This window comes from Varroa jacobsoni, unplaced genomic scaffold, assembly GCF_002532875.2.
Source record: "Varroa jacobsoni isolate VJ856 unplaced genomic scaffold, vjacob_1.0 scaffold_1218, whole genome shotgun sequence".
NCBI lineage: Eukaryota > Metazoa > Arthropoda > Arachnida > Mesostigmata > Varroidae > Varroa > Varroa jacobsoni.
This window is the reverse complement of record NW_019214120.1, coordinates 80,541-106,361: the sequence shown is the minus strand read 5'-3', so window position 1 is coordinate 106,361 and position 25,821 is coordinate 80,541. Positions and strand designations below refer to the sequence as shown.

Sequence of the window (25,821 nt, the reverse complement as noted above, 5' to 3'; positions counted from 1 at the left end):
TTAGGAAAACAGTGTATGGACGAAAAAAACTGCGGACTAGCTAAAATAATTGCTAGAGTAAGGATAATAAAATTCGTGTGGCAAATGTCTAGTGGTTCACATATGGGCTTTTAAAGTTGTCAAGTTCTTTATTCATACTGATTATCTCGAAAACGGCAAGTTAACAGGAACTTGGGTATAAGAGTTTCGTATGTTTTCGGAGCCATCCACTAGGACGAAAACGAATATCGATCTTAATTTTTATTAATTATTATTTATTTAATTATTATTATATCTTAACGATTTAAATGATACGACTGTATATACAAAAGTATATGTTGCCAAACTAATCGGGATTATTTGTAAGTGTGGTATCTCCTATGCTTTTATAGGGCTTTCATTGAAACTTATGGCAGTATGGCGAACATGAAAGCTGTTGACTAGTGCTTTCTAAGTTTCGATACATGCGTTATTATTGTCTCCCTTCAATATGCCCATAAACCTAGCCCTGGCTAAAAGCTCAGCTTTGGCCTTGAAAACCCATGCGATTTTAGTACTTGCTGATAACTCTTATAAGAATACAATGCCATCAAGGTAAATACATTTATGCAAAGTCTATCAGTTTGGAGACGCTAGAATTCAAGCCAACTTTTCAGTGGACGTTGTTGTAATGTAACGACCTTGTTTTATATATCCCGTCTTCCCACTTTAACTATTCGTACTACCTGAAAGAAGATATTCATTCAATTAAAGGATACTAACCACATACTGAAATAATTTACATTTCATTAACCCTATTGTAAATCAATCAAATTAACATCGCCCATCTAACGGAATTAGTGCCGCGGAATTTCAAAAAGAAAAGTTCCAACAAATTGACTGTGACGGTATAGATGCACAATCCAACTATAGTTTAAATGAAATCTGTTTATAGTAGAACAGGCTGATGAAGTAACTGACAAAATGTAACGGCTTTGGTAACGCACAACAACTGCAAGGGAGTAATTGTTGGTGTGTACTATAGTTTGGCTGGCCATAACAAATTATCTAAATCAATGGCAAAACAGACGCGGGACTGTCCAGTTTTACCAGAGTAAAAAGGCAGTTCTCAAGAACTAAACTCTAAAGCCCATCAGCTAATTAGAGAAGAGGCTAAGTTGACATTTTCTGCTAATTATTCACGTCTTTTGTCTGGCACTTTTCCATTTATTTATATTTCAATTTTAACTTTATTGCCTCCGAAAGCTGAACGTACCAGCTTTGAGCTGTGACATGAGACCACTATTATTATTATTAATGTAAGAGGACCTATTTCTAGGCGCATAAGATGTTCATCTCTAAACCCAAAAAGTCATCACATGCCTATAAAGTTCAAGGGGCGATAAAACGTACCTAGCCGTCCCAATTGACCTCAGTCAAAGGCCACCTCGTACGCACTTCATATCCAAGAAAACCATTTAAGATATCTGTTGCAGCGGCAATGGTTAATGAAAACCATGGGCAGACTTCTGAGTAATTCGTCTAATTTTCAGTCTAAATATTGATAAGCAAAGCGGCCAGCTAAAATTTCTTGGGCAGAGGTGTGCGTAAAATCTAGAAGTAGCATAGGCTTTTATAATGACTTAGGTGGCCACTGGTGCCTTAATGGCTATTGGTGTCATTCTCTGTAAACAGCTATAAACAGTACGCTAGTCTCAACGATGCCGATGGAGGGTAGTCCCCACGTACGAGAAAGAGCCTGATAAATATTATATCGTCAAAATGGCGGAAGGTAAGATAGTAATGAAGATAATGGCCAAGAGGAATACGACACAATAACTCACCTCTATGCAGCCCTGCAGTCTAATAGCGAGATACTCGTTTATCCGCTTAATTTTTGAAATCGTCATTGCCGAACTGTATTTGTGTCAGTAAATACATGTGAATTAATTTGCCATCAAAGTACACGTGTGTATATCATACTAAATAAGCTAAGTCAACAATTGAACACTATAAGAAGCGTACGTAAGGACGCTTTGTTGGTGGTTTTAGCGGGCATCAAATACCATCATCATTTCTTAACACCTTTGTCAGGGTGTCATATACAAGTAATACATAGGATCATAGTCCTACGTCATAGTCATAACGTTTGTGATCGTGCCAACTCACCGAAAATAGAGGCTGCCGGATTCGACAATGGACATTCGTAGATGACACATCACGATAACTGGATACAATGTACAAATAGCACGTATACCATGTATGAATATCATTGATATGATTCAATTTTGTGAATAGAAGAAGGTAAGCTGTTATACACTAAAGACTGTATACTGCCACAAGTCGGTCAGATAGCGTTCGTTTTTTGTGTGCTGGATATTGACGAAGGACAATAGCTGCATGTTGCTTTTTTCCCCATTTCCCCCCAGACCGAGTCAGGTCCCGATGTGTCGATAATGTCAGCATTTTTGCTTGGTCTTCGACAAACATTGGCGTGCATGGATAGGAAACTAAGCCCATCGTTGGTCGGAGGGACACCTTACACAGTCGCATTCGAATTGTAGGTGTCAAAACGCTGATGTTTACATGACGGACACGTTACAGAGGGCTAATCAAAATGTTGTACTATGGTAGTGCCCTGTTTGGCTAGTTTTCGCCCAATAACAATGTCGGTTAAAGCCTCAAATAGCAGTATCTATTTGAATTATAACAGAATTAAAAGCAACCACTCGTAAAAACCACGTTCAGCTGCGTTATGCGTAGCATTAACGCTACAGAATGTTTTAGGTGAGCCTTCATGCAGTTGGAGAAACTTGGTAAGTTACCTTTCTATTTGCCAACCCATTTCCGTTAGTGCAAGTTTTCGGCGAGTGGATAGTACAGGAAGGTGCATTATAAAATTCACTTGTGTACAGCTATTTATATTCTGTGATCATACTATAGCTAAATCTACGTAACATTTGAAAAAAAATTGCGTCGTTTCAATTGAAAACTTCAAACGGATGTTACATTTTTTTAAAATTTAATTTGCCACAACTCCACTTTTCTTCCAGATGTTTTTGTGTTTACCCAAATACAAGAATCGCGTTAGATGAAGGATTTTATTTAGATAGCCGAAAAGACGAAGCACGAGCTTCGCTCAGGTCTCACGTATATAGTCAGTAAAGAATGATTTCGGTTCCTAGGCTGCTTGCCTTTCGATTCTTATCAAAGATACGCAAATTTTTATGGCGAAACCACCAGTTGTCAGAGGACGACGTTGCTAAGTTAGTCGAAGAGAGCCGGCTACATGAACATGTTATTCAAAAATGGCATGAAGAATTCCTTGAGCTTTTTCCGCGAGGAGTTGCCTCTAGGGAGGAATTCTGTAATACTGTGACGAAGGTGAGATCTTACACGTACGAAAAGCCCAGTGTGTTCCATGGCACGAAAAAATGGGCACCGCATCCAGCTACATAGGTAAAACGCATCGTTGTATCGGGTACCTTATGCAGCAGAGCAATTATTCGGAAATAGCGTGTTGTTTTTTTGGTCACTTTTTTTCTCTTTTTCTTCAAGGATTTATGTGTAATGTTCGTACTGATAGTTGTTACAGTGTGACTTGAGTTCAGACCCAAGGCCGTTGCTAAACCGTATATTTACATATATTGTGCGAATGCCGGAAGTCATGCCGTCGCCTAGACCAACAAAAAGATCCCGAGGTCGTGAAGCGAAGCTCAGAGGAAGAGCCGTAACAGAAGACTCCGACACGGAGCTTTTCGATAGTGTATTTTTTACCAAAAATGTTTCGTCAAGAGATTCAGACAGCAACAAATACGTATCGTCCAGAACGGTCACGGGATCTTTATTGGCGGACGCGTGCTGTTGCGAGCGGGGAGGATCGCCGTTATCAAGGGCAACAACAACAACAACAACAACAACGATGCCAATCGATGCAAACACCGATGAATCAGAAGTGACCTTCCCGCAACTTGTTTGTTTTCTAGCTATGCCCCTTGTGGGATATACGGACAAAAAACTTGAGTGGGCGTTCGACGTTCTTGCTTATCACCATGCGTAGGTGTTGTCTAGTATTTATTGTATTTTTCTGGTTAGTTGTTGCTGATTTACTGCGTTGTGAAATCATCTCAAGCACGGTTTGTCGACTAGCGTATCTTTGCGTTCCGCGGAGAAAACCAAGAGCTGACTTGTAAACTAGTTGCTAGCAACAACTGCAGTCGCGGTTTAATTATAGACGACAGCTGCACTGCCTTATATTCCCATATAACTTTAACGATATCGAGCGCTCGAAAATATGGAAATGTCCAAGTTTCGTATTTAAATGCATCACATACGTTTGATTGAGTGTAACCTATTCGTTGTACGCCTGATTGTGCCTGAAAGTATTCCGCGCCTGTTACAGATTCATTCATTGGGAGGAGTTCAAGAAGACCTTAATTATGATTCGGAAAATGCGCGGCGCGGAGCTCAAGGATGCTGAAGATGGAATTCGTCAAGCGTTTGATAAAATGGCAGAAGGCCGCGGTGTGATAGATAAAGCCCGGTTTAGGTGAAGTTTTTGTTGCATGTTCGGCGGTGATATAAACCTTTCGGTAGTACGTTCCATCGGAAATTGGCTAAAGCAATTACTAGTAACGTGCAATTGCAATCATGTACCTTAATCGATCTCATATGACAATCTGGACATTCAACATGCCCGGCCGTCACAGTCTATAATTTCTGTCCAACTATTGCGTAATAATTATCTGTATTTATTAAAATGGCTTAATTTGTACACAGGCAATTCATGTATTCGAACCCGAAACTCATACGAGGAATCGCTAGAAACTACACCTGCATGATGGCTTCTCCGGGCCGGATTATAAACATATCGTAACCATTTAGACAACCGGAACGAGTTTTGCAATAGAAAGTAATGTTTCGTCTGACAATTTGTTTAAACGAAGTTGTTTTTGACAATAAATCTTACCTATTTACCTTGGATCCCTCGGGAGCTGCTCTAGAATCTATACATTCGTATATTTTGAATTGATTATATACGATCTGGTAAACATTCGCTTTTAAAAATCCATGATATTTAGGAGAACGTCCAAGGTCATCAAGGATAATGTCTGTTCGTTACTGATGTTCATCTAGATCTACCCTACCTCAGCTGACTGCATCATTTAAACAGCCTTTGGGTCTCAGTCAGTCACAGTTAGATTCATTTGTACTTGCTTGCACCCCGTCCATGATATTCGTTTTAGCACTTATACCGCGATAAACTTGTATGCAGGACTGCAATATAATCATGCTGTATCATAAAAGAAATAATGGTGAAAAAAACTGAAATCTTGCGATGCCTAAGCATTAGCTTAAGTTAATTCAGGCGCAATGCGATACTGCCGCTAACAATGCTATGCCCTTATAACGTAAGTCACTGTGGCAACAAAATACTCTATTTAGGATAGACCAAATAGATATGCGCGGAATGAGAACTTGTTTGCGGAACAGGCCTAGTAGTGCGAACAAGCTTTTCATGGCTATTTGTGTGCTTGAAAATCGTAAACTGAATCATCTTTTTTTAAGCCTACCTTTTGTGCGCATGCGCCTTCGGATTTTCGAGGATGATTGTATTATTTAGCACGTTAGCATAACTTTCATAATTTTGTTTACAAGCACCACCACCTGTTCGGTGAACCTTTCAAGGTAGTGCAAGGGCTATAGCTTCAACGAGTTTTATAGCTGATACGAAATTATCTATAGGTCTCCATTTGAATCTGATACGCTTGATAATGTCGCTTTGACATGTAAATATACCTAAAAACTCCATTTAGACAATCTGAAATTTGCAGTATTTCATCACTCATGTTGCTGGTGCTCCCTAATCCTAATAACAATAGACGATACGAGGGCTCAACAACGATTTGAACCAGTGAATCTTGGCCGTTATTTGAGGACTGTGACCTCGATCAATAGTTAATTCCGTTGTTGCATAGACAGGTAACACTACTGCCGAATAGGTTTGACTGGGACGCCCCGATTACGTCAGCCTGTTCCATATCCTATACGTGCCTTATTCCGTTAGTCGGCAGCACACTTCACCTAGGACTCGCGCCAACTGATTCAGTCGGCGGGATTAAGGACATCTAAAAAGCCTACATAGGGTTCGGCCGCTGCTTTGGGCGTGGCGTCGTTGAACCATACCCGTTAATGATTGAAAGTTTGCACCGGCGTTGTCAATCATATTCAGCTTGAAAGCGATATTCTAAACGATATAATAGACTTTGGCTGATTCCTGCTTTTGCCATGATATTTGTGAGGCGGACTCTAACAACGTTAAGAAAAGCCGATCATGGGGTTGAGGCTCAGCGGCGACGGATCGATCGGATTAGGAGAAACTGAAGGGAGTGTTAGAGAAAGAAGGATAGGCTAAATCGAAGAAAGTCTTAAACGAGCACAGCTAAACAGACGCTAGTGATTCTGTATCCGCCGGTAATCGCGGACTTCGCCACTATTGCTTGTTTATACAGCCACGTTTGTACATCTTGTGAGTGCGTTTGTGACCCTTTAGATTCTAGTCTGGTTGTGAATATAGGCTGCGGTTACATGTAGTTTGTGTTGTAATAAAACGAGCAGGCTGATCACCGAAACATCCACACGATATGTCCGAGCCAGCTAGATCCCGATTTGAACATTGTGCTGGCAAATGAAATAATAGCTTGTAGGTGGTAGAGTTTCATTTTCGACCGCTGTCGAGATCATAGGCAAGCTGCCGATTCAACGTACTATTTGTTGAGTGTTCCAATAGTGTGGGTTGTCCGTGAGCGGTTCTAACTTTTGGAAATAATGGCCCTCGGTGAAAATCGAAATAGAACAAGTAATGTTTATATCAGCAAGAATGGAGTACGCATATATTCTCGAAATATCAACTCGACAGGAAGCTCAGGTGAGACGTCTGACAAAAGTTCTGATCTAAATCAGAAGCTTGGTTCACCTCCACTCCAAGATAGCAAGGTAAGCTGCATTGGTTTGGCGCACTACTACCCTTAAACGCTGCTGTATAAAGGGTGACAACTAGGTTGGTGTATAGTTGATCTCTATTTAATAAGCTGGTGTGTTCTTTTGATCAAGCCGGAAGTTTTTTTTTCTTTCATTCAATCTTGAGGCCTGTAGTCAACAGAAAATTTATAATAGACAACAAGGACAAAAAAACATCGAAATTACTAAGTAGTTTGTTTGTAAGTACTAAGTAGTTGTGGAAAACCGAGTGCGCAGTAACGATTTTACACTCCTTCTATGTTATCCACTTTTGCTATACGTATAATCTGACGATTTCCAGTTAAACTGCTCAATTAATTTCCTTTAATTTCTTCTGGCTTAATACGTATCCGTATAATAGCATTATATCAAAATTTTTACGTTTATACGATATGTTGGTACGGCGAAATTTCGATTGTATTTTAAATGAATTAAGTTTAGCTGAATGGGGAGTCAGCAACGCCACGAATCGTAGCTCTCAAACGACGCTTCATCAATATTCCTAGATGGGGTCGTCAACCGTTCTTGTTGCTAGCCTTCTGAGCACACGAGCAACAAATGATCTCGAAGATACTCACAGTAGATGAAATAAGAGGATGCAGCTTTAGAAAAATGCCCAACGTATACAACGTAATTAAACTGTAAATTCCTGGCTCAAAAAAAAAGACGTGCGCCGGTGCAAGCCTCACCAACGCGTTTATAGGATTTTATGCGTCGCCGGGCAACAACAACAAACAAACAGAGTATAAATAGGTAACAAGATACAGATAGATATAGACAGGTCGTTGGAAAGAGAAACTCGTGCAAAAATAATTTTCTTTCCCTCGTTTGCTAAATCCGATGGATGAATCGATCGAGCAAGGCATTTTCGGAATTTCTCCTATTATCTGTGCCATCCGGTGGCTACAGCGTACTAAAGTATCAACGCTGCTCGGCGTAGCGTTTATCAATATTTTTTAAAGCAAAAAATTATAACAAATCAAGATAAAGATACCACACCACACCACCAATCGCTCATCATTAAAGCCGTCAAAATCCGCACAATTTTCAAGCGGCAAACACATTACGGTAATGCTCGCATCAGCCAGATTGTTTGTACATACCATTTGTTATTTACTAACAAATCCTTACGAGAACACTCCTTGAGTTAACCACATTAAAACGTATTGAAAGTTCAGAAATAAAACATATATATCGTAATTGCTCTTGCTCTTAAGCAATGAGGCAGCAAACGACATGTCAGACGGTCTTCTTCTTGACAAATGGTCAGAGATATGCATAGATCAGAGGAAGACTGCCTAATATTTTTGGTTATCTGTTCCGACGATTTAGCAAAAGTTGTCAGGTAGATGGATTCTCTACGATCGTCCGAATTGGTTCCTTGCTAGTCATAGCTGAATTTTGACGAGCGACAAATAGGGGAACTGGGCACCGATGTGAGTTGTGCTCTATTATTAAATCAACAGTGACAAAGTTACCTTAACTAAAAGTGACTACCTACTACGTTTAACTGTACGTCAAAGTACGTTTTTGTCTTTTAGTTTAAATCAAGTGTTGCGTCTCCCGTTTGCTAAATAGCAGCACACTTGCTTCATAGAACGAAATGGTACGCTCGATTCTGAATGAGTAAACCTAGAATCGATGTTATCGTATCAACTCATTGGTGCTGTTGGCGAACAGCGAGTGGCCTCAGGCGAACGGGTCAACTTAAATCCTTCTTGAAAAAGGGCCCCGCAATACGCAGTTATTATCATGTACCTGTCTCGAATAGCAGAGGATTAATTGCCTATTTACATTCAAGAATAAGATTATCGAATGCCGTTTTATCTAATTGACAATTTCGAACACACCCGGCGCGTCTGTCGCTGGTGTTTTTGTTTTTTTCGAAGATTTTCTTTTCTCACGTCGTGCATCCCTCACCCGTATGTATCTTCCATGCCACTCACTGCTTTGCCGTAGGACGGCGACAGACAGCTGGCTCGGCGTCAGCAAGTTTCGAGCTAGACATGCTAATAGAACACCTTCATTCAGGTGAATTTACGCAGAGTTTATAAGCATACTGCCCTCTGTGATATTTTAGATTAACGGACGGTTGTTTTTGAGATAGTACAAACTCCGTTTGTACTGTCTCAAAAACCGATGCCAACGGTCGATTTTAAGCCGCCTAATTAGATTTATCTTGAGTTCTAGAAAGATCGGAAATGGGCCAATGCTAATAAGAGAGATATTTTAACAATGTGGGTCAATTGAGGTTACTTATGAAAAACAGATAGAGACGTTAGCAAAATTTAGGTCATAGATTTTTTAATACTAACGCAATGATTTTCATTGTTATTTTAGCATTGCTTTAACAAGCTTTTCCCAGATCAGCTCAAGTGAACCGTTTTAAAATGAATTTAAAGGATATTAACGAGACTTTACATATACACGCATTATATAAACAGATGAAAAGTCATCGACTGTTTTCGTTCTGAGAATTTTAACCCAGGGTTTTCCATCATGAACCCCCCTACCTTGTATGTGTTCAACAGATAAAATTCCTCCGATTCGTATCCTCAATATTGGTATAGCCAAGTTTAAAATGGTCTAGACTGATCTAATTCATCTAGCTTTACTCATCACTTAGATATCTGACAACTCTACAACTTGCTGTTTCGATCATAATAAGAACTGACCGTATAAAAACACTGATAAGCAGCTGACGCACCGTTAAACGATGATACATGTTCATGAGAAATGCCCAGCAACTCACTGAATACGTGATAGTGACGCTGGGCTGTATTACAACAAGTGGCCCCATTGAATAAAAACGGGGCGGGCGAAAGAGAAAGCGGGAATCAAAGAAATCGCATAGCGTTAACACTTCGATTACTTTGGGACAGATACGAGAATATAATTTTCTCGTATCTGTTCCAATGTACGTGTGTGGGTATATATATATTGACTAGCTAGAACGATGCAGAGATGCTCCTGAATATTGTCTTTCTATCGACTTTATTCGATCTGTTGCGCCTCGGCTTCACTTTGTCGGGCGACATCAATGGCGAGGGGCAAAGTGTAGTGGGATGGGGCCGTCGTATACTGTAAGCAAATTGACAAAAAAAACCCCAAACAAGGAGTAAGACTTTGCCCAACTAGATATGTACGACGCTATCGAAAATGCCTGCGTTACGACACAGCGTGTTAATTACACCGTTGTTAGTTCAACTATTAGACTGGGCTGATACTGCCGCTTCGACCAATAATGTTTAACCCTGCTACATGGATTCATATACAATATTGGGGCATATTGGCGACTGTGGCGAAAATCGCGTGGCCAGAGGGCCCCATAATAGCAGTCGTTGTTCGACTAAAAATTTGCTATGAAGACTAAAACGCACCTCAAAGTGACTGAGGCTGCTGTTATTTTTGTGGTGAAGTATTGCCAACGCTGTTGTCGGACAAAGATGATGATGATGACTCCATCGTTAATGTAGATTCTAATTTGTAGCCGATGTGAGAACGCGTCTGCTTCGACGATGAGGTGCTGACAACAACAGAAATTTAACAGAAGCTTCAGCCGCGACAGTAGCAGCAACAGAGTAGATCGAATGAAACCAACCTATACCCCTCCAGGTTACTCCTATTTGTTAATATTCGATGTATGCGCAGTTGAATTCTGTTCTAAAGCAGAAATACAAATAGTCCTAACCATAATTTGAAGGCTACCGTCGGTACAGTAAATAGTTGAATGCAGACGCTGCTGCTAAATGTCCTGCAAAGAAGAACATCAATGACATGCGTACACACGGTGTGAACGACACGGACGGCACATTTACGAAAAATAGTATATACATTAAGCCAACGCTGCATCTCAAGAATTGTTTGATGTCTGCCCTTGAGGCATGTTAGCTCCACGCGCGCTTCGTAACGTGCCATTGATCTAATGATGCTAATAGTGATGATAGTATTCGATGACACGGTTGTTTCTTCGGCTTTCAATTTGCAGCCACGATCGGAGATATTGTCATTAGTTTCTAATGATTCTGCCATAGTTGACGATAGAACCTTTTTGAGAACATTGTAGCGTTGGCCCGTATCGACCTCAACGAACAAAAGCTATTCTCATAATAATAAATAACGAGCAAGATGTCGAAATCGGTTTGTCCGGCGTTCATCTATATATCTCTTTCTATTTGAAGACACAGCCATCGTTGTCACCACTGGGTGTATTCCCGTTTTCATCAAGTCTGCTTTTTCGTAGTCCAATCAAGTGAACAGGGCAGCTGGAACCAGAGTTTCCAGCCTTATCCAGATAAAAACACTGCGTTGCTATTGCACAACTACTAGAACGAATGCAGATTTTTTTCGTTCAGACTTCACTTGCACCTAACTGCCGTTTCGTTTTCAAATCGATCTATACTATCTCTATATGTATCCCCACTCCTTCCTTTTTTGTGCTGTAGACGTCAAGTCTGTTTGCTTGACGAACTGCACGTCCAGACGCTTAGTCACGCGATTTACTAGGGTATCAGCCACGAGCGATGTCACGAGCTGCAGAAAAAGCAACACCAGCAGCGGAGGCGGCAAGCGCAATCATTGACCTCGGCTCAGATCAGACAGCCAGCCTGCCAATCTGTCTACTGCTCACCAGTGTTGATATATGCGTTTCTTTCATCTCCTTTCAGCCCGACTACCCCTCCCCCCCACCTCTCTTTCTCTCTCTCAGTATCGTCCGGCGCGCTCTAAATCTGCATAGTTCCTGAATTTAGATATAACAAGAGCCGGATTTCACTCGTTTACGAGAGAATTGCCCCTCAACCCCGTTCCCCCTGATGAGATACGCCTCTGCGCCACCTCTCTCTCTCTCTCTCTCTCTCTCAATATCGTCCGGCGCGCTCTAAATCTGCATAGTTCCTGAATTTAGATATAGCAAGAGCCGGATTTCACTCGTTTACAAGAGAATTGCCCCTCAACCCCGTTCCCCCTGATGAGATACGCCTCTCCGTGCATAACATCTAAAGGCTAGTGCATAGCAAACGGATAAAAATCGCAGGAAGTCACCGATTACGACAGTTGATCAGAGATCACAACAATAAAGAAGGGTTAAAAGTATGTGAAAATAGTTACTTTTTGCAGTAATGGCCGTATGAACGCTCCGCATCCGCTGTCGAGTCTGGCAGATGGAGACCGAGTTATTTGTTTGTAGGTAGAGTTTAGGGGTGCGCCGGATTTAAAGTTATAGTATTCGCTATTATCTATTAATAAAATATGACTTGCACCATATGATCGAAGCAACACCAGAAAAAGAGTTCGTTATCAGACTAATTAAAATCGAGCTGAACTGCATACAAAAATAAATAATATTCTGTGCTTTACGGGGACTGTTGGTATAACGCGTTGTATGTGCATGTGGATCGGCGGTTGATATTTTTGATCAGGCGATATTGGATGTGCGAGTTCGTTCGGTTGTCCTGAAAAATGGCGGTATATGTCCGTCTGAACTAGGCCGAACCCTCCCATCACTGCCAATACCAAGTTACGAAATTTCGTGAGGAGCAGTATCTTCACCTAGTGTGCTGTGGTCTTTCATCCCGTTGAAAAGATCTTTCCAATTTTGACATAGGCCTGGCGCATTCATGCTGACCATGCTGTAGAGGTACTTCTACTCGTTCAGTTCGGAGCCTGATTTACGAGCGGCCTGTCAGGTCGAAATTTTTAGGTACGTTGTTTGAAGTATCACGTAGGTACTGACCCCAATAAGATTTCTTTAGTGACACTGCATTTCACGGCAAGTAACATTAGCTGGCTTCGTTAATCAACTGGGTCGTCCTTGAGTAGAATAAGTGCCTCCGCTCTGCCCGGCCTATCGCGCACCCGTGCGGGCGTCTGCGGAGCCTGTTTTCCTTATTGCACTACGCAGGCGAGTATTATAAGCTTCGTAAAAAGTAGCAGCAGCTTCAGTGACCTGTCTGAGAGAGAAAACGATCGTTCCGACCGACTCTCCCATATCTTGTAGCGTAGTACATCGATGGTCCGGGAGAAAGATACTGCGAGAGCATTAGCTTTTACAGTCATTGTTTTAGTCACTTCCTTGTCGCCCGTATTTGGCTGTTTTTCATGAGCAAATTTGCGCGCTGTTCCACCGGCCGAGCAGTATAGGGCATTATCGTCCGGCTACCTTACCGTATCGCCAGTACTTTATTTGAGCTATTTCCACACATCCCCATTGATCAAGCTTACTTATTGCGATTTATTTGACATCAAACAGTCCTTGGTAATTTGGACCGAAGTATATACATAAACGACATTTGGTTTTAACGCATCTTAGCATGTAAACCTGCTAAAAGAATACTAAATTTAAAAAAAAAAAGTGATTTTTATGTCTGATAACTGCGAAACAATTATTCTGTGGACCTAAATTACTCCTTAGTAGATGACGCTGTCTAGCCGGATATATTTGTTCAGCATTGGCTACTGAAGCCGTTGCGGTTCGCACCACATAGCAACAAGCCTGCGCGCTTCCCTTCCTTTTTTGTAGCTGTCTCAAGCTATATAATCCGTGAAATTAACCTTGTTGTGAAATATAGAAAGATCTGTCCATAAATACTGCATCTTGTTTTGGGCCTGAGAGGTGTCGCTACCCCATGTAGACACACTGGCCCACTGAGCGCATTTTCTCATAGTTCAAGAGGTACCTGTTCCTCCCGTAATGCAAACGACATCGCCGGAGCCCAAAGGCCCAAATAATTTAAAGCACTTATAAACTGTACTATTTCGACTGCTGGCATCTTTCTACCGGTACATATTTCTCATTGCCAATCTCGTTCTTGAAGGTTTTCAGGACCGCCATGCGGGCCAAACATCGGTATCATCATTGCGGGCTAATCCTAGCAGTTCTGTAGCAAACGCTTCTAACAGCCTGCCATAACTGGAGACTGAACTCGCTGACGCTTAGACCCTACGAGACGCGCAGCATCGAGTCGCTGTATAACACATTTAGACACACGCACACACAGATATACAGATGCGTCGAAGAAAGTTTCGTTGCCATTGCCAGCCGACTGCTGCCATCGCTTCAGCTACAGTTAAACCCACCACCGTCATCGCCGCCATTAGCGGGCCGCGGCTCGTCCGTAAGGAGCGCCACGATTCCGCTTCCATTCCGTTCCCTCTTGCCTCGTCTGAGCAGCCCTCGTCGTTGCCGCTGCCGCCATCATTGCCGCCGGCGGCTTCAGAACGTCTTGCAGCTTGCTGTTGTTACAGCCGCGGCCGCGTCGACGTCTGTATCTTGCCACAGTTTATCCTTTCCCTCATGGGTCATGCGGACGCCGGGTCAGAACCGAAAGTCGAAGTCTAAGCGTCGACAGCAGCACCAGCGATAATACCGCGACGTCTTCGACGTGTACCGTCTGTTGTTCTTGATTTGGTTTACGTTGTTCGTTTTTTACGTTCGGTAGTTGCCGGTTGGCTTGTTGCTTCGTTGGTCCGTTTGCTGTTCCCCCTGTTACAGCTGTAGTAGTTCTCGCCGTGCGTCTCCTGGCGGTGGGGTTTGTCATTACTATAACGGACCTGTGATTGTTAATCTTATTATTATTATTATTATTTACGGCCGTGATCGCTTGCAACAGTGCAACAATGGCTAGTCGTTAATTGATTAGTTATCGGTAATCAGTAGCGTGCGGAGATTTGATAGTGTCGATGCTAATGGTTGTAAATGTTCGATTGGCCAAACTAGCCACGACCCCCCGCTGCTGTGGTTACCAAAAATGACCGAAGAAGTTTAACTGCGAGCAACACCGAGTTCGCGTTGAAGCTAAGTGGGGGTCGATTTCTAGAGAGAGCTGCCCAGCTGTGCATTCTATCTCGCGTACGCTTCATGAATACGATCTTCGATAAACATGCAGGAAGAAAGCTTTTAAAGAGATCATACGGAAGCTGTACGGAAGATCCTTGTTGGATGGTTCGTGATAATTCGATATGCAAATAGTCTCTAGAAGTTGTGTCCGTATGTGATGAAGGTGTAACACCATCTAGCTTGTAACAGCTTTGTAGTGGTGCCATAACAATCGGAAAGCGCCTATGACCTCCTGCCATTATCTGACGATGTAGCGCTCGAAAAGCCAAACCTGACATCGGTGGATCGCCCCTTCCGATGGTGAGACGTGTGCTTGGTTTTTTGTTTCTTACGGCTATTGGAATTCGTGTGCTCGTTGGAATGAGTGCCTGGAGAGATCTTCACGACCCACGTGAACAATCAGAGCCCCGTTATTTACGGTCCGGCGGCGCTTGGCAGCAGAGAAAGCAGTCAAAAGATGACATGCGGGATTATAGGGCCGTCGATAGGGAGTACAGCGCTCATCCAGCATCTCGCCTCTACAGGGGTTACCTCAATCCAGACTACACCGTACACTCGCTAGGAAAGGACCCTCCAGCTATTAAGGTAAAATAGTTTTTTTTCCAGTACTAGTAGCAGCGGTAGTCAATCGTCACACCCTTCGCTTTCTATAGGTCTTACAACGTGCGAATTTACAATGGGTGATGGCTGTTTGATGTAAACACTTTTACGGGGCATATGGAGAAAAATGCCACCTCAACCCAAGGACCCGCATCTGCAACCGAATGCATAGCTAGTGCGCAATTAATAATTCTGTCCTACGTACCGCGTTCCCTTCACCGAAAAGGACAGCGTAGTAGTAGTGTTGTCAAAAATGTTGGCATGAAGAAAATTCAATTGTCTACATTACGGGACAAATGTTACAGTTCTACTAATCTGTACGCACATTACGGGATTTAGAGCTTTCCTATCACTTTGTCATGCTTGCTTGTATCATACACTTAAAAAATAGATGCGAGTCTGCCGATTTTATATTTACCGCCACTATCTCGACTAAATCTTGCCCCTGTATGTGCACCTATGTGAACGTGTTGACACACGCCAACGTAGCCAGGGCAGAAGGTAGAGCCCGTTCTGCCATCCTTCTGATGAAAGCGCTGACGAAGATGACGACGTCAGGAGTGGTGGCGCGAAAACGGTGACGCTTTATCGAGCCGCCTTCGAAAGGTGAATCTAGGCCGGCAGCTAGGAAGGGACCGTTCTCGGCGGATTCGAATGTTGTTATGCTGTATTACCGCGCGTCGATGAGGGGACACACACTACCCAATGATAATATGCGTTCCCAAATCAAAACACGCACGAGATTTGATTGCATCTAAAGAAAATGCTCACAGAAGGGGTCTAGCAGTCGCCACTCAGTGTTGAGTTAGATTATCGTTGAAAGTACTCCTGTCTAGCTGGCTAAACTCCCGAAGCTTTTAGTTGCGGGTTGTTTGCGACTAAAATTGATTCACCTGACAACTGACGATAGTTTGACCAGATTGAGGCATGTTTTTGCGGAATATAATGGTTTATTCACACAAAAATTTAGAGAGCGAACTAGAAAATTACCTATTCGAAAGGCTCTAGGTTGATGCTTATGTTTTTTTTCAAATAATCCACCATCTAGAAAGAATCTCTTATTTATTAATATGATGTAATCGTTATTGGGCTTCTTTGTGCCTGTCACTTTCACCGGGCTTCTCCTGCAGTCTTCTCCGGTCACTCTGGAGCTGCCCAATATAGGTCCTGTCATAAACTGGTACACACACACATACTCGCGAGTCACGTTATTAGCGCATTTGCATTATGTATATAATATAGGACGGACGGCTATGGAAACGTCGGAAGCATCAGACGTTTTCCACAGCACCAGATGGGCAAACAGTCAAACTCAGCAGAGAATGCACAAATGATGACGATGATGCGTCGCCGTATATCGCTTCCCTTGTGATGCCGCCAGCGCTATTCGAATCGGACGATTCGACCGACGGCACCTTAATGGAAACAGCATGCAGCAGCAGACAACGGCGACTTTGGCCGTTTGCTGTGGCTGGAAACGTCTTGTCTGCTACACGTCTACGCCATGGCATAATGGCTGTGATGTGAAGTACTTCCTGCAATTGCTGTGAGACAGACGTTGGTTGTGACCAATATTGTCGATTGTCGATGCAAATGCTGGTCAGTGATGTCCAATGGATGCTGCTGGCTCTGCCTAGACCGGTCGCATATGAACAGCGCCGCTGTTACTAAGCGAGCAGCAGCAGACGAAGCTGTTGGTGTCGTACGTGGGGATACTGCAGACGCTCCGATCGGTCAATGGGCCCGGATATAGTCCTGAGGTGACGATTTTCCTGTGGAACATTCACCTTTCGTTAGCCAATGCCGTACATTGCCTGTCCATTTAGTGACCGTTACTACTCTAGATCCTGTCGTGTGTGATCGGAGCCTTTCGAATTTTAAATGTCGAGCTATGGCCAAACAACGCCGCTAAATCAGCGTCAAAGTTAAGGTTGTCATTGTTGCCTTCTGCTGTCCACCGATAGGCTTTCAAAGAACATCAACTGCAACTTCAGATGCAATAATTATGGCACGACTATCGTCGAACACCTCAGTAATGCGACCACCGATTTATAGAATTCTCTTATTTCGTTTATGTGCACTTTCCTTTATTTTATAGCCTACGAATAGATTCGAGGGATGAATGGCACAAAAGTAACGATAAATAGTTTAGCTATCAAAGTACCTAACGTCGCGCGGCGATTCTGTAAACCCAGTCGGCCTATGGTTTATTGTGAATTTCTATTTGTGCTTATCTTAAAAATTACAATATTATAGTGTAAAAAATTAAAAGCTACTCATATTGAAGCTTTTCGAAGCTCGACTTTGATCGCGACTGCACTGGTATCGCTTGATTGATCGCTTATTGTATGCGATATAATGCACAATGTAGACTTCGATCGGACATCCTGCACTCATCTCCTCGATGGAAAATGATTGATTTCATAGGCAAATCTGGATGAATACATTTGAATTTTTGTGAAAATGTAATATAGAAGAAGACCAATCAGCAGTCAAATAATCAACTTAAACTTTAACGTTGGTGGTTTAATTCTTCAACCTAAATCTTCCGAACACGGTACGTCGAATCACGCAATCGATTTGTGTGTTGACGCTATAACTGTGGCCAGTTTATCTGTTCTATGTGAAAAGGGCTTAGATTTGCTGAAAAAAGGGGTCTATTCATACAATTCGGACAGCACTATTAACGTAGTTCTGGCATGAAAGATGGCCTGACCTGGAACAGAATTATGACGAACGATCGTATAAATAATAGTAATACTGAACGCAGTGTTTAATACTCGCTAATTTTAGATGGAAAGATGTAAGGCAGCTTAGATCATCTTGTCTAAACTATGGCCGTACGCACTCTCACACATTGGATACTTAGTTATAGTTAGTTAAATAAGAATATTATAGATCTTTATATCGGTGAAGCAATGCTGAGTCGGCTACTCTGAACAGACGACGTCATGAGAAAACAGGTGACTTGCCTAAGATATTAATGTTTCGAAGCGTGAACGCCTTTGCTTTTGGCAAGTGCATAATTACAAAATCCACAGGCCACGATTACGAAAGTCGGCTTGGCCGTTTTCAGTAGTACTCGTATAAGCCATTGGTAACTTGTCGCATTAACGCGATTTAAAACGAAGTTGACAAAGATTAAAAAGGCTAGCGTTTGGGATTTGAATTGTACCTATATCAAGTTCAGTGAACTTATTGCCGTCCTGACAGCTACAGAAATTGATTAAAAAACACTGTCCAATGGCGACACACAACGAGGTCGTGTGTTTGTTTGTAAACAAAGCTTTTTTAGCGTAAAAAAATTGAAAAGTCAGCCAAATTACCTATAGACAGCAAAGCATAGCTCATTATTTGATTCGCCTCGCCTCTTTCAATATCCAAGTTAGCTAATGCTCGACTGAACAGAAATATCAATATGGAGTCGGTAGAAGTATACCTAACTGCTGTCCAGCTATCTTCGCTGGACCCGGCTGATTCGGATCATGTCAGGGCGTAACGTTACTACTTTGGTCTGCCATATAATATCTAGTGTACACCACTCGAGGTCCCTTGCTTGCTCGTAATTTGGGTTCTACCATCTATCTGGAAATTTAGCCGATTTTCGATTCTGCCCGTATTACTGCGCAGGATGGAATCCCCTCCATATACTTAGACGACTTGCCGCATTATGTAAGAGCCACGAGGGGATGACCTGATCAACGAAGTTTCTGCACGAGTCGTTTACTAGGTCAGTGCAACAACGTATATTTGCGACCGAGCGTTTTTGTGCACCATTATTGGTGGCTTGACGGACCCGCGAACCAAGCTGGCAAGACCAAGACTCCGAAAGCAATGGCATCGCTGGCTTTTCATGTTTCCAGAAAGTGTATTGTAAGCAGCAACAGCTTTGGCTAAATTCATTAATTTTGCTATCAGAAACACATTATATATATATATATATATACGGCTTTCCAGAAATATTGTCTGAGCTAAGAGGCCCTGTATATTTTATATAAGATAATTTTGCTGGAAAGCAAAAAAGAGAAGCCAAATGAGGCCGAGTTGAATCAGTACTTTGAGACGACGCTATCATATGGGCATAACAACATTGTTAGGTGCCCTTTTTATTCGAATATTTTTTTATATTTCAACTATGAAATGCATTCGTGGATCCTTTCTGACTCTGTCGTCGAGAGAGTTGTTTCTGTTGCTTGGGAGTGAACTTATGCGCACGTTTTTTTCAAGTCTGTCCGGTTATATACAGTTTGTACGTTTGTATATGATTTATGGTTATATATATATATATATATATATAGATGATTTATTGATGCGCAACTTTTTAATTCAACTTCGTATTGATACGCTTCGTCGTTAGAGCTTTGCTTAATTATGTCTAAAATAGAATTTGGCATTCCATCCAAGATACCCGTTTTCTAGGTGGAACGGCCATTCAGTCACGCGATCATGTACTTTTTCTTTAGCTCTTTCTGAATGGGAAGTCCCGACAGCAGTTCATAGCGATTTACTTTATGGTGTTCAAGCTTAATATCTCATATCTCTAAAAGATAGTCTTCTAATTAGTAGTCATATGAATCTACATCTGAAGTTTTGCCGACGCAGGTACGTGTCAAACGATGCTCGAGTGTTACCCACAGCGTGAAACGAACGCGAAGTTCACGTATCGATACAAATGTTTTCATATCTTCAAGCGTATACATGTCAACGTTGAATCAATAAGTTTATCCTTTTTGAACGCCATCCGTTGAAAAAATACGACACTAATCGGATAGATATCATCTAGATGAAAATTGGCCGAACGGTCAGTCTGTTTGTGTTTGCGTCCGCGACAGCGTACGTTTGTTTCGATATGTTAGTCGTCGTTAATTGGCCGCCGAATTCGTTACGGACACGACCGTTGTACAGATACACTGGACATGGCAAAACGACTATTGCTTCGGTGTTGTTTCGTAAGCGACCCCCATTCAGGGGGTTCATCGGGATTCGGTATAATGACTTTGGTGGCATGAGCCATTGTCCGCCTGTGTGGCGTCTTTCTTCTCGCTATTTCTGCTACTGCGACCATAGTTGCTATCGCCAAATTTGCCTGGTATTTCCCCTGCTGCCGTGCGCGTGCTTTGCCAAATCTGGGTGCGTGTGTGTGAGTGATGTGCTACCCCTACCGCAGCTGCTACTACCGCCGCCGCCGTAAAGAACTCCGGCGGCATTAGCCGGCCGATAGGTCCAGCCTTTCAGGCATTTATCTGCGTAATGTTGTTGGGCATTCTGCTCGGCTATCTTCGTAGACATTGCTACTGTCGCGGCCGCAGCAGTTGTTAGTGCGGCAGCTGGCGCTTGTAACTAGCCGCTGTTGTGGCTGTCTGTCTGACAGTGAACTTGACCATCGGTTAGCAATGACCGACCAATCGCCCGTCCATGACTCTAGACGTGAACTGCGATTGGCGCGCTTTGTGCGACCGACAAGTGCCCACTCACTTTATTTCAAGGCCATCTAACTTATTCTAGCTACAGCTGGTGACGGGTACTTTGTCACTTACGAGAATCAACAGACCGCCAAATCACATCGACGCTGTTGTTAACCGCTTAAGAAAGCTGCGAGCAGCGGCTGGTCGCTGCGGCCACGGTGCGACCCTATCCGACCGGAACAATCAGAGCCGCAGCCTGCTATTGGCGAAGCTGAACGTACTCGGGTCGAAAGCCGAAATCGGCATCGGAGTAGTCACAGCTGACGTCCCCCTGTCTGCTGGCCGCCAGAAGTGACGTCCAAGCAGCAGGACGAAATGACCGGGCCGATTCGAGGCGGGGGTGGTTTTTTTTACAGTAAGATTATTGCAACAGACCGCCAGCCGTGCAAACAGAAGCAAAGCGGGGACACCATTCGTCAACCAACTGCTGATCGTACGGCAACAACAGCGGACACGACACCGCCACTGTGGCCATGATGGTGGTGCCGTTGCTAAGCGCTAACTTGCGCTGAACTACCTTAGAATCGGCATAGCCATCACCCCATCCCATCTCGTATAGTTTTCTTGAAAGGATCGCTCTTGGAAAATTCGCCCGATTGCCAGAGAAGTAGATGATCAGTCAGGCTCGTTCGGCATGGACGATTGATGTCAGGTTAGAGATGATGCCCTTTTCAGTCAGTCAGTCAGTCAGTCATCTGTGCTATATTAGCGCTACCTCCAGCCAAGAAGATAGATAAACTGATGAATTTGAGCTATCCGGGGTCGTGCTGACAGCAGTGCGATTAGCAAACGAGTCTACAATGGGCGAAAAACTGAGGTACAGGACATCATAGACACAATCCTACTGCGTTGCTGCTAGTTGTATGGAACAGTGAATATGTCTAGAAGTAAGCACGCCAGCCGTGCGATCGACCAATGACACATGTACACTATAATCCATTTGTACCTGTAACCGGCACCCCTGGGCTGGGAGGCCATTGCTTTATACTCACGTTTCTGCTAGAAATGAGCGTCATACATTGGCGTGGTAAATTTAAAGGAAAACGTGATTTGACAACTTTGAAAAATGTCTTGATAAACGTTGCTGTTTATGGCCTCGATGACGTAAGACGCCGATGCGATCTTCGCTCACTGACCCATACTATATAAGACGTGGATCATGAGCTAGGTGTTCTATATTAATGATTTCATACAACTTACAGAAGATAGAAGTTTAGTTAATACTTTTTTGCCATTACACGCAATCGTAGTACGAGTTACTAATAATTGTAGAACGAAAATTTGATATGTATAGCGTCCATCTTGTTCGTAGTCATAACTACAGTAGCGATTGGTAACGTATCAAAATATGCATATAGGTGCATTGCAATAGGATCAAAGTTTAGCTCGATTTTTAATTCAAGTTTAGAGTAAACGGTATGTGGTTGGTGTTATCGTCTGCTACAGTGCACCTGTAACAAAACAGCAATAGACGTAACGTGTTTTACCTGCTTAACGCACTGCTTAGCGACAGAAAACCAAAATGAACATTATGCCTGCTTAGCTACGTATCGTCTTACTGTATTGTGCGTACAACTTCGCAGTCTGAAGAAAACTAAAACACACGTTTGGGTATATCCATAACGGTTATTCCAGGAGCTTTATCGAGCCTGAAAAAAATCGACGTTAGTAATGTCTGAGGATTGCGTTGCTCGACGCACTATAAGCTGAGATCTTACTCGAGTAACGATTCGTTTGTATGTTTTTCACTACGAGCTCAGAATAATGCTTCAGATTACTGGCTCCTTCCAGAATGCGCCGTCCCTCGAACCTAGATGACTGCGCCTACCTGTTAGATTAGCAGGCAAGATACTTTAGCGCTATACTGTAACTATGGAAATTAAGGTGCTACACAAGGCACACTAAATGTCGTCGATAGATTTAGAGATAATTTTTTGTCCTGTTTTTTTGATATACATAAAACATCGGGTCAACTAGAACGAAATCTGATGTATTTTTTGAAAGATATACATTATTGGATAAAATATAAGACACTGTTTTCAAAGCACTACTACATCTATGTTTAAAAGTGCCAATTGTGCGCCAATAAGGAAATTAAACCTTTGACTTTCTTTCAATTAAATTTAAATTAATACGTATGTTCAAATTTAGGTTGTTCGAGAATTTATAGTATATGATGGCAGAGGGTTTATAAACTCGAATAGCTTTAGAACTGCGTCGGCGGCGAGAAGAAGTTTGCCTTTTTTAGAGAAATTTGCCCTGTTTTCATATAAATAACAATATATTATTGATAAGATTGGAAGCACCTACTTTAGGTAAGAGTTGTTGTCTGACTAGCGAGTAGACTATTCCCGATTTACTCACTCCGGCTTATCCTCTCATTTCTTCGCTGCTATATATATATATATATATATATATATATATATATGTGTGTGTGTGTGGACTCAGTACCGCTTGACATTTGCTGACCTCACCTTCTCATTCATTATCATCACACGTAGGGGGCATCTTCGACTCCGTGCATCTTGCTTTTTCAACTTGTTCATTCCTCTCATCGTTTGGGCGACAAGGAGACGGCCCACAGAGCATTGGCTGAGCACAAGGAAATATCGTAATTGTGAACTTTGTTTACGCTTCGTAGTAGCGAAAGGTTGTGAATATTCAGGTTCTGCCAACAGCGTGAACGTGAAAATAACTTGACTCGACTATAGTTCTCATCGTGCCGAGCCATCGGCCCAGCAGGCGTAGCTACCCATCGTTTGCTGGTAGAATCGACCGCGTTCTATACGCGGAACAGTAACGAACGTTATTAAAGGAGAAGTGATAATCATCACTGCCATCATAATCACACTACCGTGACACGAAAGCGGCCGATGTGGTAACGGCCATAGAAATTGAGTGGCACGTATCAGACGACGTAAACCAAAAATCGAGAAAAAGAAGAAGCTCCTGATGAAGCTGCTAGAAGAAGAAGCTAGCTAAGTAAACCCGTTTACGGCTTTGTGCAGGCAAGAATACACTGTAGTAGTAACAACAACAGCAACAATCGATGGATGGTGATTTGCACCAGCTGCAAAGCGGGTAACGAATTGGGCCACATAACGATAGGGTGGTAAAACAGTGTTGTAGAAAAATACACGGGGGAGATAGATTACGATCGAACTGAAGTGAAACGTATATAATATATGTAGTTATAACGATGTATACAAGAGGAATAGCTCTTATAAGCAGATATCAATAATGTAGTCGAAATGGCAATATTTTTGTGCACAGTATGGTATATTGGTTAGTACCAATGTTACGTTCGTTCAGTCAGGGCATAGTGGGGTTATCGAACTTTTGATGCCTTCAACCCCACCATGATCACCACCGCCGCCGCGCCGAAATAGGACGTAAAATGAATACAGGAGGTAATTATCGGGTTTATTTTCGTTTACACATCTATATAACGCTGATAACAGGCGTTAATGGAAGGATGATGCGTAAAGTACTATGTGGACCATAACATCTGTGCTACATGGTCGCTGTGACTGAAAATTTTTTTAAATCTAAAATGCTAGACATACTAGTCTAGGTAATGTGCCTACTTGGGGCACGGAAAAATAGAGATGCACACAAGCTAGGACCAACCGCATTAGTTGTAGAACGAGACAGAACTAATAAAAAGCATGTACAAAATCTTTCGATTTATACTGGCTAGTGAAATTAGTCGTGAGTATCCGTGCGCCCTCTGTTGAATTGAATGGGTATAGATGGTACGATCGGTGGGCTTCAACGAGGTTTTCGAATTTTTGCAAAGTAGAATTGGCCACTAGCTGTATCTAATAGCTTTTGTGCGTACGGGACGTGGGTGCCCAACCGTCTGCTAATGAACAGATGACCAATAACTGCCAATAATCTTATAATATTACACTGAGGTGTATCATTGTATTGGTAAACCAATGCGTTAGCACAACGAGCAGTAGCTTATAATGGTGCGACTGGTAAAGCAAGCTAAATCTGCTGACTCCTCAATCGAATTTTGCGCGGACCGCAAGTATTTTTTTAAATATGACCAATGCCTGAAGCTTGTTAGATCTGGTTAAAAATATAGTATCTAATTTACTATCTCCGTACTCTCCTCATGGTATTGTCGTTTCTTTCCCAATAAGAATTCCTTTCACACGTATACAACCGTAAAATTACCTAGTTGGTTATGTTACCATTGGCCATATTCGCCAACCGTTTCAGACTTCGAATGACCAGTAGCTTGTCGCCCACAATGACGACATATTTCATTTCGGACCATTGCAAAGAGGCATTGTTGTATGAGACAACAGAAATCACTGGAAGGAAGACGTACCTGATTCGGATGCCGCCATCGACCTTACGGCCATGAATGAACGTTGGCGTCAAACGACGACTGCAGCATCCCGCTAGCACAGGCGCCAGTAATGCAGTAATGGACAATTCAATGATGTAACATTATTTTATTGTAAAATTACGGAGCCGGACTATTGGCTACGAAAGCTGTCGAATGAAACGATACTAGACGTATTGTCAACAACAAAATCGTTGGACGTCAAGAGAAAAACCTTCGGTCGAAATGCTTTGCCAATTTTCGTGCCGATGGCAGCGACAGCGTCGGCGTACTGAGCGTTGTTCCTCTATACTATTAGACCGCAGCTAGAAATTTGTGGAACGTGTAAAAATAAGACAAATGTTACATTGCGCATGAGACACGAAAGATCGGAGATCAAAATGGCTGCCATAGCTTATTGTATGGTCGTAATAATGCTTTGCTGCAATTAACGGTTCACGGAATTAGCTGTCGACCGACAACAATATCAACTATGGTAATGACGCGCACCCCGAGTCATCGATTCTGCGAACGGTTCTTTGTTCCGAAGTCCGCTATGGTGAATCTGAGCTATTTTTTCAAAGCACATAGCTGTTACTCGA

At 42.5% G+C, this 25,821-nt stretch overlaps 2 protein-coding genes and 1 long non-coding RNA gene across 9 annotated transcripts in view; all 3 read left to right on the top strand.

Annotated features, from left to right (window-relative positions):
• The first annotated feature begins 1,769 nt into the window (after positions 1-1,769).
• LOC111267771 (uncharacterized) lies at positions 1,770-4,967 on the top strand. Of its 4 annotated transcripts, none has more exons than XM_022846261.2 (4): positions 1,770-2,262; positions 3,545-4,014; positions 4,361-4,507; positions 4,738-4,967. In XM_022846261.2, exons 2-4 carry the CDS (start codon positions 3,614-3,616, stop codon positions 4,832-4,834), a joined length of 645 nt encoding a protein of 214 aa, XP_022701996.1. In that variant the 5' UTR covers positions 1,770-2,262; positions 3,545-3,613; the 3' UTR covers positions 4,835-4,967. The 4 variants fall into 4 exon arrangements, with proteins under 4 accessions (XP_022701996.1, XP_022701995.1, XP_022701994.1 ...); XM_022846260.2 differs by lacking the exon at positions 1,770-2,262 and adding an exon at positions 2,567-2,774; XM_022846259.1 differs by lacking the exon at positions 1,770-2,262 and adding an exon at positions 2,792-3,342 and having other exon boundaries at positions 4,361-4,553.
• Positions 4,968-6,448: 1,481 nt separating this feature from the next.
• Positions 6,449-25,821, top strand: part of snu (ABC-type transporter snustorr) — a 69,537-nt gene continuing 50,164 nt past the window's right edge. Inside the window, exon 1 of one of the 2 annotated variants that reach the window (XM_022846251.2) lies at positions 6,449-6,954. In XM_022846251.2, coding sequence (XP_022701986.1) covers positions 6,787-6,954 — 168 coding nt within the window. In that variant the 5' untranslated portion in view covers positions 6,449-6,786. Of the gene's footprint in view, positions 6,955-13,131; positions 15,401-25,821 lie in introns of those variants that run through there. The other variant, XM_022846250.2, reaches the window with a different exon arrangement.
• The window catches only part of LOC111267766 (uncharacterized), a 16,826-nt gene continuing 7,328 nt past the window's right edge, over positions 16,324-25,821 (top strand). Inside the window, exon 1 of one of the 3 annotated variants that reach the window (XR_002684809.2) lies at positions 16,324-17,972. This is a non-coding gene — a long non-coding RNA (uncharacterized LOC111267766). The remainder of the gene's footprint in view (positions 17,973-25,821) is intronic. The other 2 variants (XR_002684810.2, XR_002684808.2) reach the window with 2 other exon arrangements.